Source organism: Mauremys reevesii, linkage group 6 (assembly GCF_016161935.1).
Source record: "Mauremys reevesii isolate NIE-2019 linkage group 6, ASM1616193v1, whole genome shotgun sequence".
Classification (NCBI taxonomy): Eukaryota; Metazoa; Chordata; order Testudines; family Geoemydidae; genus Mauremys; species Mauremys reevesii.
In genome coordinates, this window is record NC_052628.1 from 48,693,757 (window position 1) to 48,711,505 (window position 17,749).

Here is a 17,749-nt window from a genome sequence, read left to right on the forward strand (position 1 = left end):
TATGAAGGTGCTGAATGCATTTGGATTTCAGTCTACTGTGTCTGCTTTCATGCTGTTAGGGATGGGATGAGTGGTTTGTTCCAGGTTTGTTTTTGCAGTTTTGTTTGTGCGCTGGATGCACCTCTATAGGAGTAGAGGTTTAAAGGGAGGTTCATGGAGGGGGAGATCTGGATAGTAATTCCTTCTGTACGACCATTAGGCTGTACTGACTCTTGATAATGTTACACTGAGGCAGGTGACTAGGAGGCAGAGATTGGTCTTATACAAAAAGGCAGAGGGCAGATCAGAGAAATACTTTGTGAAGTTATTCACCAGGATGGTCTCCCCAGAAGTGCTGCAGGAATGAAGGGACTTGAAAACTATATGGGGGGGGGGGTGTATGAAACAAAATCGAGCTATTTCTCAGTGTTAAGTTCAGCTATGTCTCCCCTGCAGACATGGAGAAAGTCTAGAGAAAAACAGATAGAATCCTGCAATGACTGTCAACTAGAATTCATGTTACAGAGCATTTGTACTTCAGTGAAGAATAGTATTTTTTGTGCCTTCACCAGGCATGCAGTGTGTGTTTATACCTCATGAAAACTACAAAACTAACCAAATTTCTTTTCCTGTAAGCCCTGTCTCAATAAACTGTTGAATTTCGCACAAATGAATGCTTTCAGTGTTTGAATCTGCTGCTGGAAGGGAGCAGAGAGGCACAGGGTACATTCTGTGATTGCACCATGCTGGTGGGTGCCATTGTGAAACAGAACAGAGAGACTGGGAGGAAGGCAGGGGCTCTTAGCTCACATCAGCCAACAATAATAATAAATAATACATTGTAAAGATAGCTGCTTACATGCTGTAGTTCCCTCCAGGGAATCTGACTCTTCAGTCCCGGCCTGGGTTTCTGGATGGGACTTGGGCTCAGTCAATGGAAAGGTCCATTATAGCAAGGCAGGACTGGGGCTCACTTTCCAGCTGGTCATCATCAGGCTCCTGAGGCACAAAAAGATCCTGGCTCTCAGGGGGCATCCTCCTGCTCAGCCTCCAGTGGGTCAAGCCAGTCATCCTTGGTTGGGGGGAAGAGCGTGGGCAGCATCTTGGACGGGTTGTACTATAACTGTATAGAATCATGTCCAGTTCATCAAAAAATGGTCAGGTCACATGTCTTCTAACAGATTGTCTCCTCTTATCCCTCATTCCAATGCACCTTTTTCTGAGCTGCTTGTTCTTTATCCAGCACTGGTCGGCGTCCCAGTCATGACCCCTTTAGGACATCTGCTTTGCAATGTCCACACAAAGGTCTCCTGTGGCACGCCACAGGAGCTTCCTGTGCTGACACTTCTCCCCAGGTGGCTGTGAGATCTAGGATCTCAGCACAGCTCCAAGCAGCTGGGTGAGGCATGTTGTGGGGCTTCTGCAATGCTATGTGGTTGTATTGCCAAAATAATGATATACTGGGATTGATGAGCAAAGTGGAAAAATTTGGATCTGTGCCAGCTTTTAACGGGGGGAAGGGTCATCCTGGAAACTTGTGGACAATAGGGAAGTGAGGTCACATAAATAAAAGGACAGGTCAGTAACAGTTGACCTGCAAAGCACTCTGGGAGAGCCACTGAAAGCATAAAAGTGGTGCACAGCGATTGCATGCACATGAACAAAAGATCTAACCAATTCAATTTGAAGTATGGCTAGTCCACTTTGCAAGAGTTCCCAATAAACGCGGAGTTAATTCACAGTAATGGTTTGCATCGTCTGTATGCAAGGTTTCCAAACCAGATTAACTCAATTTGATCCAGTTTTAAAAACCCCACGTAGGCAAACCCTAAATGAAAAGTAAATGTGAAACAAGGATCAACTCACATTTTGGCCCTGATCCTACAACCTTACACCTGGAATCCCTGCAGGACAGAAGGACAGAGAGAGCCACCATAGAGATTTGCTGTCCTCCAAAACCCTCACAAACCTGGCCCTTGCTAGCCCCTGGAGTCTTTTCCTCAAAGGTTTTTATATGGTTTTGTCCCTAGTCTGAATTGGTTGCTTTTTGGTCCCCTCTATTTGCTCATAATTACTGGTTGTGTCTGCTTTACTGACCACAGTGACCATCTTCCATATTACTCTCTTGCATTAGGGTCTCAAAGACATGTTCATGGTCCAGTCGTATTCTTCTTCTCTCAATAGCCAGACTATGTTCCAGATGATCTTGTGGAGACTGCAGCTTGACTGGTTTTAAGTTAACCTACACAAATGAAAAGAAGCTCTCATGTGATTGTACAATCATATCTAAGTGTGCTCTGAATGGCACTTTGAGCCAATGCCATTTAAAAAGTATGCTGGCATCAGCATCCTCTAGAACTCTTTATTGTAATTTCTGCAGTACAGCAAGTCATATTACTACAAATAAGGAAAGGCTTAAAGTTCAAGGGATTATGCAATATCTAGGTTTTCACTTTTAGTCCTGAGCCATTTGCCAAAATTCAGCAACAAGGTGTTTTTGTTTTGAGAAACTAAAAATACAAGAAACTCACCAAACCCTATTTTGTTTTAAATGCTTCACAGAAAACACAACTGGAAATGCATTTTCAAATTAGTCTGAGGAGTTAATATTGTGTGTTGTGTCCCAAGCGTGCATTTGCACCCCTGCCACTACTTGCGCTCAGATATGAATGCCATAGCAACACACTTTTACAGGCTGTTTTCCCAACACTCTTCTTCTGCATGTGAAGCCCTTCTGTATTTCCCCTTTCACACACCAAGCATGTGCAAATTCCATTTATGCCTGGCCCTATGGGTAGAATTGGTCAGTTTAGTGGCACAAACTGTTTGAAAATCTAACCCATTGGCTTTTGAACAATGTTATCTAAACAGGGGACAGACAAAAACAGATGAATTGCAAGGAACAGCTGCTCTCTGTATCCAGACCTATTCTCTGGTCCCTTCCACCTAGGCCCAGAAGCTTCAACAAGAACAGAGCCAACACCCTGCTGCTTCATGTGGGTGACAGTGGTTCCACTGTACCTCCACCCCAAATCCTCTTGTTGACTTAGAGGCTTAGACTTAGAGACTTTGTCAGGGAACCTGTTGTGTTTCTAGACACCAGCCACTACATATGGCCAAAACCGCCTCTCCCCTGGACCTACTGTCAGCAGGGCATGGGGCTACACCTGTTTTCCCCACTTCATGTTCTCTCTCTCGGCCTTACCCTCTCCCTTTCTAAACAACTCTGCCACCTTTTCCTGAAGGGATGTTAGTATCACCAATCCCTGCTAACACTTCTCTGCCTTTGATTCTTTTCTCAAACCAGCTCCTTTCCTCCACTTCCATCCCTGTTCAGAATCTTGCCAATTTTTTTTAAAAACAAAATTGCCCTTCCTCCCAGCAGAGTTAGGTAGTCATAGGGTTACCATATGTCTGGGGTTTCCCAGACATTGCCTCTTTTTTGATCCTCCGCCTTCTGTCGGGGTGGATTTTTCAAATAAGAGGCAATGTCCAGGTTTTTTGTGGGGCAGATATTGCAACTCAGAAAGACAGCCCCAATTGGTCCCTCCCCTGTATCGACATCTGACTAGTCCCTCGCAGCTGCCAGATCCCATGCTCCCAGCCCTGGGGAGGGGGAGGGGGAGAGTCCCTCAGGGAGGTGCTGACTGATGGCTGTCACTGTGTCCTGGGTCTAAGCCAGACCCAGCAGTGACACTGACCCCTACCTCAAGAATGAGAACACAGGAACCCCCTCCAGCACCTCCAGGTTCCTGCTCCAGCACCCCCCCCCCAGATTTGAAACTGCCCCCTATCTCAAGAATGAGAACATAGGTACCCCCTCCAGCACCCCAAATACCACTCCCAGTACACATACACACACTTCTTCCAGCACCCCCTCTCCCAGGTTCCCGCTCCGGCACCCCCCCTCTCAGGTTCCCACTCCGGCACCCCCCAGATACCACTCCCAATACACATACACACCTCTTCCAGCACCCCCCAGGTACTCCCTCCAGCATCTCTCAAATACCCTCCAATACACACACACACACACCCTTCCAGCACTCCCCAACTGTAGCCCCTCCCAGCTCCCCCCCACAGCAGTGTCCTCTTTTTGGGAAACTTAATCATGGTAACCTTAGGTAGTCATTCTTCCCTCTTCCCAAACTTGTCTACAAAGCAAAAACAAAGTCTAAAGAATAAGTGGGCTTTAAAAAAAGGTCTAAAAAGTTATAGTTGTTTGCTCCAAATGCTGAAATTCTGATGGATTTTGAACTGAGGTGTCAAATTCTCCTGCTTGAATGACTGCCCATTGAAGCTGATCTTAGTTAATCATCACCAGTTTCATCCTGAAATGACCCATTTGGAATGTTGAGCTAAAGATGCATGAGCTAAGGGGTTGGGCACAGGATCAAGCCAATAATAAATAATAATACAGAGCATTTATATAGTACTTTAATGTTCAAACATTAACCAATTAATGTAGCCTCTAATCTTTCTCAGGCAGGTTTCATTTTATGTTTGGAAATATCTGTTTTACCAACTCTGTCAGTAAAGTTGGGATAAAGATGCCAATTCTAGTAAGGAAGAACTTGCAAAAGTTAAAAAGTAAGGACCTATAAAGTGGCAGAAAAATAGCCCGTCATGAGGCCACAGAGAAAGTCTTTAAAATCTTCTTATAGTCTGGACTTCACATTATTTTTCTGCCCTCAGGTGAAATGAGTGGATAATATCATTTGTTTTTTTGTCAGTTTCACAATAATCAAACAAGAGACATTTCACAAAAATCTCTTTCCATGCCAGGATTTTTCTGAATTAAATGAGATACCTTTTCATCACCAACTGGTCTTATTACATATGTAGAGAAAGCCACACTAATAAGTTTCTGAACACTAGTCAAGATATCCTGTACTGTGACCTTGACACCAACCTAAAAAGAAAAAGAAAGTTACCACATTGTTAATTTCTAGATAAGACATCAAGTCACAACACTTGCAGAATTAAATGTTGTCTTGAGCTTATATCTTAAAGGAGCGGAATGCACAGACTTTTCACTATTGCCCTAGTATCACCAATACACTTCATGAATATTTAAAACCATGGCAACATATCTGTAAATGGAGGCTTAGCAGCTCCTCTAAAAATAGTACAGACAATTACATTTGGCTCTATGAACTATTACTTCCATTTACTTATGTGCCATTTCAGTACCCTGCTTGAATCTTTAGAAGCAGTAGGACTTGCATCAGCAAAAGTCTGTACAAGTCTATAAAACACAATGTGAAGCAAATGACTAGTGAAATACTTTACTAGTTCATCTGAAACAGACATGACATGCATCAAGTCTTTGGTCTTTAGGATTTTTAGAACACTTTGGAATACATTCTCCCATTGATGCATTCACATCACTCCCATTAAAGCTAATGGAAATAGCGTAGGGGCACAGAGAGGAGAAAAGACTACTTGAGGTTCAGTTCTGATTTCAGGTAAGTGACTGAGCAATGCATTGCCATGTCTTTTACAGCACAAGCAATAAGTGGCATTGACACATCTGAGATAAGGATTTTTGTATCATGTATTTGAAAAAACATTAAGAAATCCACCTATTCTGTGAGCCTTTCTAGCCATGGACCCTGATCCAAAGCCTATTGAGGTCAATGGGCCTTGGAGTGGGCCAATATTGACTATCTACCCCACTTTGTATTTTGCTTTGTATTACGCTTGCTAATGCCTTTAGAACTTAACCTCTTCAGGGGACCTTATGTTAGTCTGGCATAGCTCTCTCATAGGACAGCAATGTGCTATACAAATATAAAAATCATTTAGGTGCAGTTGTTTCATATGAGGATGATGCACATTATTTAAGAGTCTTCATTAAGCCCCTTCTGAAATTAACAATAGTAAAGTTGCAGTGGTAGAATCTTGTGCCAGTATCTTTCTCCTCCTGCCAATCTGTGCAGCAATTTGTTAAAGAAATAATTATAAAAATGAGAAATTAATATCACTTACTTCCATGCTAGTAGTGAATGCTCGGTTTACCTTTGCTTTGATGATGATAATTTGTCCAACTCTGTTAAGACAAGTGTCATCTCATTAAGTTGCACAATTATTACATGAACTGCACTGTGATCCAAAACCCACTGAAGTCAACAGGGGCCCTTCCATTGACTCCAATGGGCTTTGAGTCAGGCTGTATAAACAGTTGTCATTTCAGCGATCCATCTGTGTAACATAAGGGAATACCACCACTGGTAAGCAATATTACATGCCAATGCACTTTTCACTGATAATGCACAAGGCCAGTAAATTATGTGCAACAACAACAAGTATTTAATTTTTGAAGTTCTTCTCAAATCAAACTTTACTGGGAACTTCAATAAAGAAGCTGATGAACCAAACTGGAGTTATTCAGAAAACTGTATAGAGTTAATAAGAGAGTACCTTTATATTAGAAATATACCTATATGCACCGTTATGCTGTTATGCCATTATACACCAATCTCAAGTCCAGTGAGAAACTTTAGACTGGATTCCATTTTTAAGTACGCAGGCACATATGCTTGTGAGGTTTGTTAAATCAGTGAGTGTACATATATGCACAATTGCACAAGTGGGTACTGGTATCATTTCTCAAGCTATGCATAGGCTGATAGGGCAGAGTTCACTTTCTTCCGCACAAACAAACCCAAAGCAGGCTCTGTTCTGTGATGCCCTGGGAATGCACTCTCCAAACTGTGGACAGGGCCAGGGCTGCAGCATACCTCCTTTGTGGGTGATATTCCAACAGAGAACCTTAAATAGCAAATACTGTCTCTTCACTTTGTTAGATCCTCGGTGGATGTAAACTGGCACAGTCCCATTGACTTCAATGGTGCTATGCTGATTTACATCATCTGAGGATCTAGCCCAAAGTATGCTATGGTGCATAAACAGGCTACAGTGGGCCAGATCCTCAGCTTTAGTAAATCAACCAAATTCCATTGAAGTCAATGGAGCTAGATGCATTTACACTATAGAAGGATCTGGCCCAGTGTGTTTATTAATTAAAGTTGGAAGAAATGGTAAAGGGAGCAAATTTATTTAGGTTAAACTAAGGCTCTTCTTAAATTAATGATCTCACTTCCAGTCTTTTGGAAAAAATCATTCTGATGGAAAATTCTCAGCCAGCTCTAGAAACAATGAAGATGGTGGCCATCTTTGCTGGGGACAGCATCACTTTCATCTGCAAAGGCCTAAGGAAAACAATAGCCATCTTGCTAAGAGCTGCCTGTTGCTTTATTGCTCCTGACAGTGATGGGAGATGGCAGCCATTTTGGATAAGAGCAAAACTTCACATGACTGAAGGAAGAAATCAGAAATTCATGAGTACCCTTACAACAACTAAATATTGTGAGTGTTAAGAACATTGTTGAATAATTTGGTCTGTTACTAATAATACAGATAAGGAGACTTTTTAAAAATATGATTTTTATCTTGACATTGTGCTTTAAAGTCTGAAAAGCTTTTGCTTAAGAGACCATAAAAGGATGCTTCATCCAGGAAATTGACAAGAAATTCTATTTCTAAATGATAACTCCATTTTTCCCTTCAGTGAAACTTGTCTCTATTATAAACATAATATCAAACTATTTTGCTGATTTCATAATATTTATATTCTAATCTGAGGATCTTTTGGGACATCAGAAACGGCCAAATTCTTCACTGGCAAAAAAAATAAGGAAATTGTGTCTGTGTGGAAAGCAAATATAAGCCCTTGAGTAGGTGCTAGTCCTGCTCTCCATACTTCTCCTCAGCAGCTGACTGAAGTATGGCTCTACAATCACTCTGAGTCCTGCAACTAGGCAGAACTAATTTATGTGGATCAAAATAGCCACTGGGTACTAGAATTTGGGAACCAGGATGGGCGCAAAGCAGTTTTTCCCAGAACCACCCCCAATCTCATTCATGTCAGACCTTCATCTCCTACTTATACGCCCTGGCACAACCCTCGAGAAACCAAAGGACTGGTCAGGTGTGTGTGTCCCAGGCAGAAATTTACATAAACTGAATTTGGGTGTTGTGTACAAAACTCCTCTGCTCCTCCTACTGTACAGCACAGGCCAGTGCAGGCTTGCCTCCTGATTGCTTCTGATTTTCTGGTTCTCTCTCATTCAGCTAAAATGAAGAGGTTCAAGTTGGTCGCCCTTCCCTTTCCCAATATGGCGGAGAGACTAGTGTTCAGTCATTTTAGAGGCCAATTTCTGAAATGATATCACAGGCTAATTCCATGACATTTTTAGAAGCAGTGAAATCATCCTCACTATTTTAATTTTTTTTAATATCCTTTGCAGGTAGATTCCTTTAATTTCCTATCCGGACATCGGAGGTCACAGCATTTCTAGCAATCTGATTTGTGGGGTGTCTATCAGGTAGACTTTGCAATATGAAAGGTTGTTGGAAAGGTGGGGAAAGAAGAAATTAATTGCCTTCTCCTTTGCTCCCACTCTCAGAATGAGTTATACGATATACGATGGTCCCACTCTCAGAATGGGATATATGATATATGAGTTACAAAGCTTGCCTCAGACACAGGGCCTCTGAAACAATGGGTCTCCAAGAAGCTGCCTCTCCTTCGGATGGCCCTGGGCATTTGAATGGATATTCAAAAACACTGATCATAGAACATTGCATTTTCATTGACTGGAACATTTTGAAATGTACCAGACTGAGAGGTTTTGGTGGCGATACATGGTCAATAAAAGAATTTAAATCAGATTATTTTAAATCAGACAGTGCTCATGCTATTACTATGAACTCACACAGTGTAAAAAGATAAGGAGCAGGAATTCATTCTTTCTCTTGGCATAAAACTAACTTTCCCAGTATACAGTTTAAGTTGCAGAAGTAGTCACAGAATATATACCTCTTCCCAAAAGATTTGGTAGGCTAATGTAAGTGGATGAAACATTAAAGCAGGAAACACTATACACTATAATCAAGGTTAAAGGGGATAGTTATTAATTATATGAGAAGTTTAATTCAATCTTCTTAATTATACATGTTCAGCACATCACATGGTAAGCACTACTCCACTCAGGATGTTAAAGGTAATCTATGGCTGAAACACAGTTAAAATATTTAGGGTCTAATTCTGCTCTCAGTTACAAGAGTGAAAATTCCATTGAAGTCCATGAGGGTGGCATCTCTGTACCTGAGAGAAAAATGTGACGCTTTGTTCATTAGCAGAACCTTTTGATCACAACTTTCCAGAGAAGTGCTTTTCATTAGAAAGCAAAATGGAAAAGACTGTAGTTGGGAAGAGGACTCTTGAGACTGGCTTTGTGTGGGAAGTCAGGGACCTCTTAGGTCTCTTTCATGTGGCAATGTTTATGCACATCTCTTATCAATCTTATTCCTGTCCTTAGGTGAATGTGGGTTTAGAAGGCCCGATATTCAGCACTATGAGTGCACAAATGTGTGCTTATTCTGAATGCACAATTGCCAATAGTTACTGCAATTACACCACTTCTGCAATCTTGTTGACAATTACCCAGCTGTATGTGCAACTGTGATAATTGCAAACTTCGCTACAAGGTTTGCATCAAGTGGCACATACAGTCTGCCAGGCTGGACTTAATGACATGGGAGGATATGGCCCATGAAAGGCGAGCTTGGCACTCCACTACAAAGGAAGCAGAATGAGTAACAGAATATTATTGTGCCACCTTGGCCAACAGTAGGAGGGAATGTATACACCAACTTGGCCTGGCACGTCTCCTGAACCCTACATGTGGAAACTGATTTCTAGTTATAGTCATACTCAAATACGAGCAACAGTCATTATTATTATTATTATTATTATACAGTTCTGAAAACAGGGCCCATTCCATATATCCTGCCTTCTAAGAATTCAGTATCACAACTCAGCACTTAAAAGATGTCAGCGTTCCAAGGGTTAATCTTTTTTTTTTTTAACCTAGCTACATCCAAAAGTACATTTTTGTCCTGGCTCAGTGCACTAGTGGTGCAGTGGGCCAGACTCTTATAATGCAGTAGCAAATTTGCTTTCTATATTTTTTTAAATGGGAGTGAATCTGAACAAGAACAATGCCTTTTAAAAAAATAAACAATTGAAGAGTTAATGGATGTTCCCCATTGTTAATATCAACTGCAAACAGTTGGCACTTACAGCGCAAGGGTTTAGCCTTAAGAAATCTTAGTTCCCTGGCTGAGAAACAGTTAAAGCAGAAGTGAAAGATTTTTTAATCCTTGCACTATCCTGTGGATTCCCTAAACATACAGAGTTTGCAAATATAAAATTCCTCTTTTATGCCTTTCTGCTACATGGATAATTCTTGTAACCAGCTGAAGAACAAATGAAAAGAAAAGAAAGAAATTGAAAGAGAGCTTGCACCTATCAAAAATTCACACAGCAACTATAATTGAATGTATTCCTCATTCAAAAAGGAATAAACAATGGCTCGTAGTATTTATTTTAACCAGGGGCAAAGGTCATTGGGCCTTAAGTTTCTGACCTGTTTTCTGGTTTATAGGGTCAAAAGTAACTACAGTTTATTTTAGACTTTGTGAAATTGATCTTTGCCTTCCAGCAAATGGGCAAGTTAAGCCCAAGCACCGTTGGCAAATTTCTAGAATGAACCCTGTGCCTGTAGGGAAATCATTGAACCACTATCTCAGATTTTATGTGCCTTGGTTAATCTCTGTTAAATAGAAAAGAAAAAGAGGACTCTAAACTGATAAGGTTTGATAATTACTATACAGGGTTCTACCTGGCAGTCTCTTCAAATTGTATGTCATCCACTGACGCTGTCACACAGGATACACCAGCATGTTTTTCAGCTTCAAAGAGAGAGAGAGAAGATGCAGAGTTACTACACTAGATATACTGCTGCAAATATCTCACATATACAAACACAGTGGTCCTGATCTCCTCTCAGTCATGTCAGTGTAAATCCAGAGTAACTCCCCTAAATTTACACTAGTGTAAAAACTGATGGAAATGGATCAGAATCAGTATTTACCAGGAAATATCAGGCCTGCATCAAGCAGGAGATCAGAATGGATTATTTTAAGGATCCCTTCCAGCCTTAAAATCTATGAATCTATGAAAATTGTGTTCTTATTCTAAAAATGGTTAACTAGCAATCCAACATAAGAGTGAGGAGAACTACTTTGCAGAAGAAAAACATCATAAAGACATGATAAAAAAGTATCATTGGTACTGTAACTGTAAAAAAAAAAAAAAGATTTGTCTCATCATCAAAAAAAATATTTGTATCATTATCAGACAAAGGGTTACAGCCAAACAACTGAGCACAATGCTGATGAGAGTTAAAACATCATTTCAATTTATATATAGATATAAAAAAATGAGTTATTTGTTTATCTGTGCTTAGATATCTTCGGGGCTGGCCAGTAAGTGCTTGGTGCAAGACTTAGGGAAAGGAAAGTTGGTTTTATGCTCTCCTGATCCTGGAACTGACTGAGTTCCAGGACAGTTCCCAGTGTAAATTAGAATGGCCACAGGGCTGCTTTATTTATACTTAGCTTCTGACATTTTGGCAGCAGGGGATTACCAAGGCATAGCAGCACCCAAGCCCATGCTCCCTATGTCAAGGGACAGTGAGAGGTGGTTGTGCAGGAGTCACTGTGGAAGCACTATATCACTCAAGGATTCCCCTATGGACATGCTATATCACTCAAGAGGGAATTTTCAGGTAGCAGGATCTGCTGGCTTTATAGCCACTTAGAGCTGCCAGAAGCAGCAAAAAGCAGCTGAAGGAAGGTGTCCCTGGTATTGTAAAAAGGAAAACTTAAGGGATTTAAATCACATTTTTATTTAAGCTGTTTTTCCTTCTTGTTTGGCTTAACATCCTGGTGCCCCTGAGGCACTTTTTCCCCTTTAAAGCAATTCTTCAAGCAGCAATCAATTAAAATAAGCCCCACTTGCTTTTCTCCTGAAGATAAATAAAGCTCTGCCCATGCACTAGCTGCTATGACCGTGTGGATGCAGACATGTCACACTCTTGAGTTTTCTTTTTGATTTTTAAGAAACCAAATCTGCAGTCCTTACTCAGTGGCAAAACTTCCATTGAAATTCACTGCCACTCAGAGGGCCTGCACAGGTCCCTATGCATTACTTAAGCCAAGTGTTATTGGCTTAGTGAGTCCTCTGTGCAGGGATGAATTTAATCCTAAATGATTGTGATTTTTGTCTGGGTCAGGATTCAAGAACTAGGTTCGTTGTATATTACTGCTTGAAGGACACCATTCTCCTATCACCCCTGCTCCAACCTACCGATTCCCTCCCTCAAAAAAGTGAATGTTGGTATACAGCTATAGCTCATAGTAATATCAAGACAAGTACATGACATACCTATGTAATCATGTGACCTTATACTTTTAACATTTGTTCTTCCTTCCTTTATTCCCACAACTGTTTGTTGTTTTTGTTTGTGTGAGTTTTGTTTGATATTTAAATAGTAACAGATTTGTCTGTGAACTTCTGGTTTGTAAAATCATAAATAATAATATTAATATTAATGAGGAAGGCTAGTTTGAGAAGGAAAACAACTCCTTTGCTCTTACAGCATTAGAACTTGAAATCTATCTCCATTATATAAATTAATAAATTGTGTGTGTGGTAGGATTACTTCTCTGATCTTAATGAACGGTATTCCAGTAAGAGTCACTAATAGAGACAACAAAAAGGGGAGAAAAGTTAAATATAGGGGCAAATCCTCATCTGATGTAAATTAACATATCATATGATAAATTATATTAGTTGAGGCCCTGACAATTCAAAGTAAGGAGTTAATCTAACAGCCCTTCTTATATTAGGCTTTTGCCTGTTAAAATAAGTAGTACTTGATACACGAGGTTTAAGGGTAGAATACATAGCTCTGAATGACTATTTTTTTTAGAAGAAATAAAAAGCATGTCTACAAATAGCAAACAGTTGCAGACCTAGAGCTGCATACCTTCAGAGTACTATGCAGAACAAATTCTCCAGCACCCTCACATCTTTCTATATATGAATAGTAGATTAAATAAAGCTGTTAAATCACTAATCGTTGCAAATACCTACACAGTGCTAATACTATAGTATATGGAGATACTGTTCAGACACAAGATATCTGCTAATCTCGTCAACGCTTATTTGCTAATATATGCAGTACCACCTGTAAATGAAGTTCATGGACAGCAGAGACGGCAAAGAGTTGAATTAGCTTAAGATTTTAAATGTAGCATTATCAATTTAGCTAAGTTTTCAAACTGCAAACATGCATGGGTATATTGTATAAACACACATATTCTGTATACTGTAGTTATGGGCAACTCTATTCCAAATGGAAATCAATGCATTTAAAATTCTAAAGACAGAAATAGAACCTTATCTCAGTTTTCATTCTGTCTCATATCTTTCCACTTGTTAGTCCCCTTTCTCTACTTAAATTGGACGACTTCATTTTTCTGTAATACTCTTGACAATTCTAACCTATCTATGGCATTTCTAAAGGCAGTACTTATCATATTATATGTAGGCAGAGTTCCTGGCAAATGGGTTTTCTCTGTCTCTCAGTTTTGACTGTACTCTACTAGTGCTTTTGTCTCCTTTCTTCCCATTTTTTCTCATCTATTTCCTTCATCCTTTTCTCTCTACTGTTGCTCTCTTCTCTTCACCTTTTCCAGAATCCTCTACCTACTCAGGGCCGCCGAGAGCGGGTTCGGGCCCTGGTGAAAAAAAAAATCGCCCTCCCTCCCCCCGCAAGGGCGGACCGGATAAACAGGACTGACAAAGCTGGGTAAGCTGGGCCCCGGGCCCCCTTCTGGACCACTGGGCCCTGGTAATTTGTACCGTTTTCCCCCCGCATCATTGGCCCTGTACCTATTCATCACATTGCAATCCTCCTCTCCTTCCCCTTTTCTCTCTAACCTATATGTCCTTTTCCCCAAGTTGTTACTTTCCTTTCTTTTGATCCCAGGATTTTCCCTCTCTCGTTACTGCTCCATGACATCAAACACAGTTTAATTTTAAAGGGTAATGAAATCCATAGGGGTTATTTTAGTTGAGTAATAATCCACTCCTAACTGCTGGCATGAGTGAATCTTCCTACAGGACCTCTTTCAGTAGTCTGTAGTGGGTTGACATTTCTTGTAAGCCTTTCTGGCATTACACTGCCACTTCAGTCACAAGGTGCACAAGATTGCCTAGTAAAGAGGGAGGGCAAGAGAGGGTCTTCATATGTTGGCCGGAGCCGCCCTTGAAAGAAAGAGAATTGGCAGATCTGGAACATATCCACCAGGATTTAGCAAATTATGTACAAGGGTAGTAAATTGAGATCACACAATTAAAAGAAAACAAAAATACCTGTAAACATAGCATCTATAATGAGCTCTTTACTGTATGAAATAGAGTTCCAAGGGAAGTGGTGGAAGCCCAGTGCTTGGGACTTTTAAATGTGAAGAGGACAAAACACTATCAAATAGACTGATGGGAAAACCTTACATGATCTAAACCTCTATTCCACTTCTCATTCTAAGGTTTAATTGAGCAATTTTCATTCTGCTCCTTTCCCATAATACAAGAAACAGTGGGACATTATGAAATTAAGAGGCTACAATTTAAAAAATTGGTCAGAAGAAATATTTTTTCCACGCAAATAACAATTCACTTGTGGAATATATGGCTCCAGGGAATTGCTGAGATGAAGAGTTCGGTACAAATTTTAAAAGAATTAGATATCTAGTTCATATAGTTACAATGGCTCTCAGTGCTCATGAGCCAGGTCCAAAAATGTTCACTTGATGGGTAAATTTAGGAATTGTCTCTGTCCCTTCCACTAATATAGCTGTGTATAACTGGCCTAATGCAACATATCCCCACTGCCACACACACCTTCTGAACCATCAAGTGTAGGCCACTCGCTGCCAGAGGCAAGATATTGAAGAGGATGAACTAGCTCCCAGCACAGCAACTCCAAGGATAAGTGGCTAACGAATCCAAAGGGTGGGCTCCTTCCCTCACAGCAACAACAACACTCTCCACGGCTGGGCGCCTGTGGGAGGGGGAGGAGGCTGCAGCCTGGCTGGACAACGGGCTCCTAGGAACCAAGCTGGCTCCTATTGCTGGTTTAACAAGAGCCCCCGGCAGGCCACGCCCTTAGCGGGGCTCTCCGCTCCCAGGCAGGGCCAAGCCCAGCAGACACTAGAGTCCCCATCTCTGATGAGTCTCACGCTGGGCAGGAGGGACCGCGCGTGGGTGGTTAGAAGAGGGAGGCGCTAGAAGTCAGGACTCCCAGGTCCCTTGCCTGCTGCTCCCCCGATTTGCCTTGCGAAGGTCCCGTCCCCCTCCGTGCCTCAGTTTCCCCCCTGCCTCCCCCGTTCTGCCCGGTGTCCGGCTCAGCGCCCCCCGCTCCCGGGAGCTGGCTGCTGCCGGGCCGCTGGAGGGCTGAGCGCGGGGTACCCCGGCCCCTGACCTGCCAGGCAGGCGGTGGTGTCGATCCACTTGAGGAGCTGGCCGGCGCTGAGCTCCCTGCGGTGCGTGGCGTGCGCGGGGCAGACGGTCTGGCACATGAGCACCTGGCCGCTGCTCTGCCCCTCGGCAGGCTCCATGGCTCCGCCGGGGGGCGGCTGCTCCCTCCCGGGCTTCCCGCCGCGGGCAGGCAGCGCCGGCAGAGCCCGGGTTCCTCCTCCTCTTCCCGGCGCTGCTCGCTCCCGTGCTCCGAGCTAGCTGCTCCCGCGGCGCTGAGACTCAAAGGGCAGCCGGTGCCCTGCGCTTTGCTCTCAGCTCAGCCGCCTCCTCCCTCGCCCCGCCACTGCCCGGGAAAGTACTTCAGCCCCAGGCGCAGGCTGGCCGCCCTGAGCCGCCTCCGAGCAGCGGGGCGGGGGGAGGAGGCGCTAGGTGCATCTCAGCTACCCGTGCAAGGATAGGGAGTGGGGGTGGGGCACGGCTTGAAAAGGCTCATCCTTCAGCAGATCCCCAGGGAAGCGCGCTGCGTGATTGTCAGTGGCATTGTGGAGTCAGCCGGGCTAGGTCTCGGAAAACATCACACTCCCAAAAAGCGAACAGGGTTAGGAACCCTTAGGAAAGGGGTAGATAATATGACAGCAAATATCCTAATGCCAGTATATAAACCCATGGGTATGCCCACACCTCCAGTACAGTTCTGGTTTCCTCATCTCAGGAAGATACATTAGAATTAGAAAAACTGCAGAGAACAACAACAAAAATGATTAGGGGTATGGAACAGCTTCCATTGGAGGAGAGATTAAAAAGACTGGGCCTGTTCAACTTAGAAAAGGGAAAACTAAGGGGGATATGAATGGTTTTTAGAATTATAAACAATCTGGAGAATAGATAGTGCATAAGGAAGTGTATGTATCCCTTCACATAACCAAAGAACCAGGGGTCACCCAATGAAATTAATAGGCAGCAGGTTTAAAACAAACATTAAAAGGTCCTTCACACAATGCATAGTCACCCTGTCAGCTGGTTGCCAGGGGATGTTGTGAAGGCCAAAAGTATAACTGGGATCCAAAGATATAGATAAATTCACGGAGGACAGAGCCATCCATGGCTATTACCCAAGATGGTCAGGGACACAACCCCATGCTGCGGGTGCCCCTAACCTCCAACTGCTAAAAGCACTTGGCATGGGCCACCGGCAGAAACAGGCTACTGGGCTAGACAGACCATTGATCTGATCCAGTGTGACTGTTCTTACATTCTTATTCAATATGCAGTGGTTGCCACTAAAAAGTCAACATCTGCTGACCCACTGCACCCTAGTCTAAGTATGGAGGAAAACATTGGCTTGATGGAGTATGTCAGCATGAGGATAAAAGACCAAGACACGGAGTTAGCTGACTCCAACCTTGCAGGTCCCAGAGCTCAGGCTCCAGCTCCAGACCAAACATCTACACAGTAATTTTTCAGCCCAAGAGCCTGACCTAGGCGAGCCCAAGTCAGCTGACCCGGGCTAGCCACAGTATTTTTATCCCTGTGTAGACATACCATAGATACCAAGCTGTGGTTGAGGAGTCTTACTACAAAGCAGTTAAGACATTCTCTAACTTTAAACTAAATAACAATGGATCAAATTTTGGATAATGAGAGATGGAAATCATTAGATCAATGCAGACTGGAGAGACTTGGAATGGGATTAGTGATCATTTTCCTGTTAGATTAATAGCACCTAGCACTTTTCATTTGGGGAGCTCAAAGTGCTCCTTACAAAAGAGGACAAGTATCATTATCCTTACTGGACATCAGAGGAAAGTGAGGCACAGACAGGTTAAAGCTTGCCAAGGTGAACAGCGAGTCAATAGTAAATCTAGGCAAGGATTCCAGCTATCGTGACATCCAGACCAGTTCCCTATTCACTGAACTTCATTGTCACTCAGACTGTTTATACATACAGCATTGCCTGCTGCTAAATACATTTTAGCAGGTGTGTTACTGCTGAAATATTTATAATCTGACAATTTTTTGAACTCTCACTCATTCATATTGTCACAGACTGACAGCACCACCAATGGGTGTTGTAAACGTAAGTGCCCCTTATCACTGTGAATGTTGATGTTTTTTCTTTTGACGTCTGCCTCAGCAGTAATGACCTGTAGGTCAAGCATCTCTTGGCAGTTAATAACTGGCTAAAGGTTTTGCAGAGGACCCATCCCAGGAAATGCCCACCTCAGATGTCATTCCTCCTATTCTAAACCATTAATACATAAACACAGTAAAGAAATAGTAAAGTAATTGCCTTTGCATGGGTCATAGAGTCCTAAG

At 42.4% G+C, this 17,749-nt stretch overlaps 1 protein-coding gene across 1 annotated transcript in view; it reads right to left on the reverse strand.

Moving 5' to 3' along the window:
* The window catches only part of ACOT12 (acyl-CoA thioesterase 12), a 40,850-nt gene extending 25,057 nt beyond the window's left edge, over positions 1-15,793 (reverse strand). The window contains exons 1-5 of the mRNA XM_039543024.1: positions 15,438-15,793; positions 10,728-10,797; positions 5,968-6,028; positions 4,787-4,888; positions 2,077-2,221 (exon numbers count right to left, since the gene is read on the reverse strand). Coding sequence (XP_039398958.1) covers positions 2,077-2,221; positions 4,787-4,888; positions 5,968-6,028; positions 10,728-10,797; positions 15,438-15,573 — 514 coding nt within the window. The 5' untranslated portion in view covers positions 15,574-15,793. The remainder of the gene's footprint in view (positions 1-2,076; positions 2,222-4,786; positions 4,889-5,967; positions 6,029-10,727; positions 10,798-15,437) is intronic.
* Positions 15,794-17,749: the final 1,956 nt, after the last annotated feature.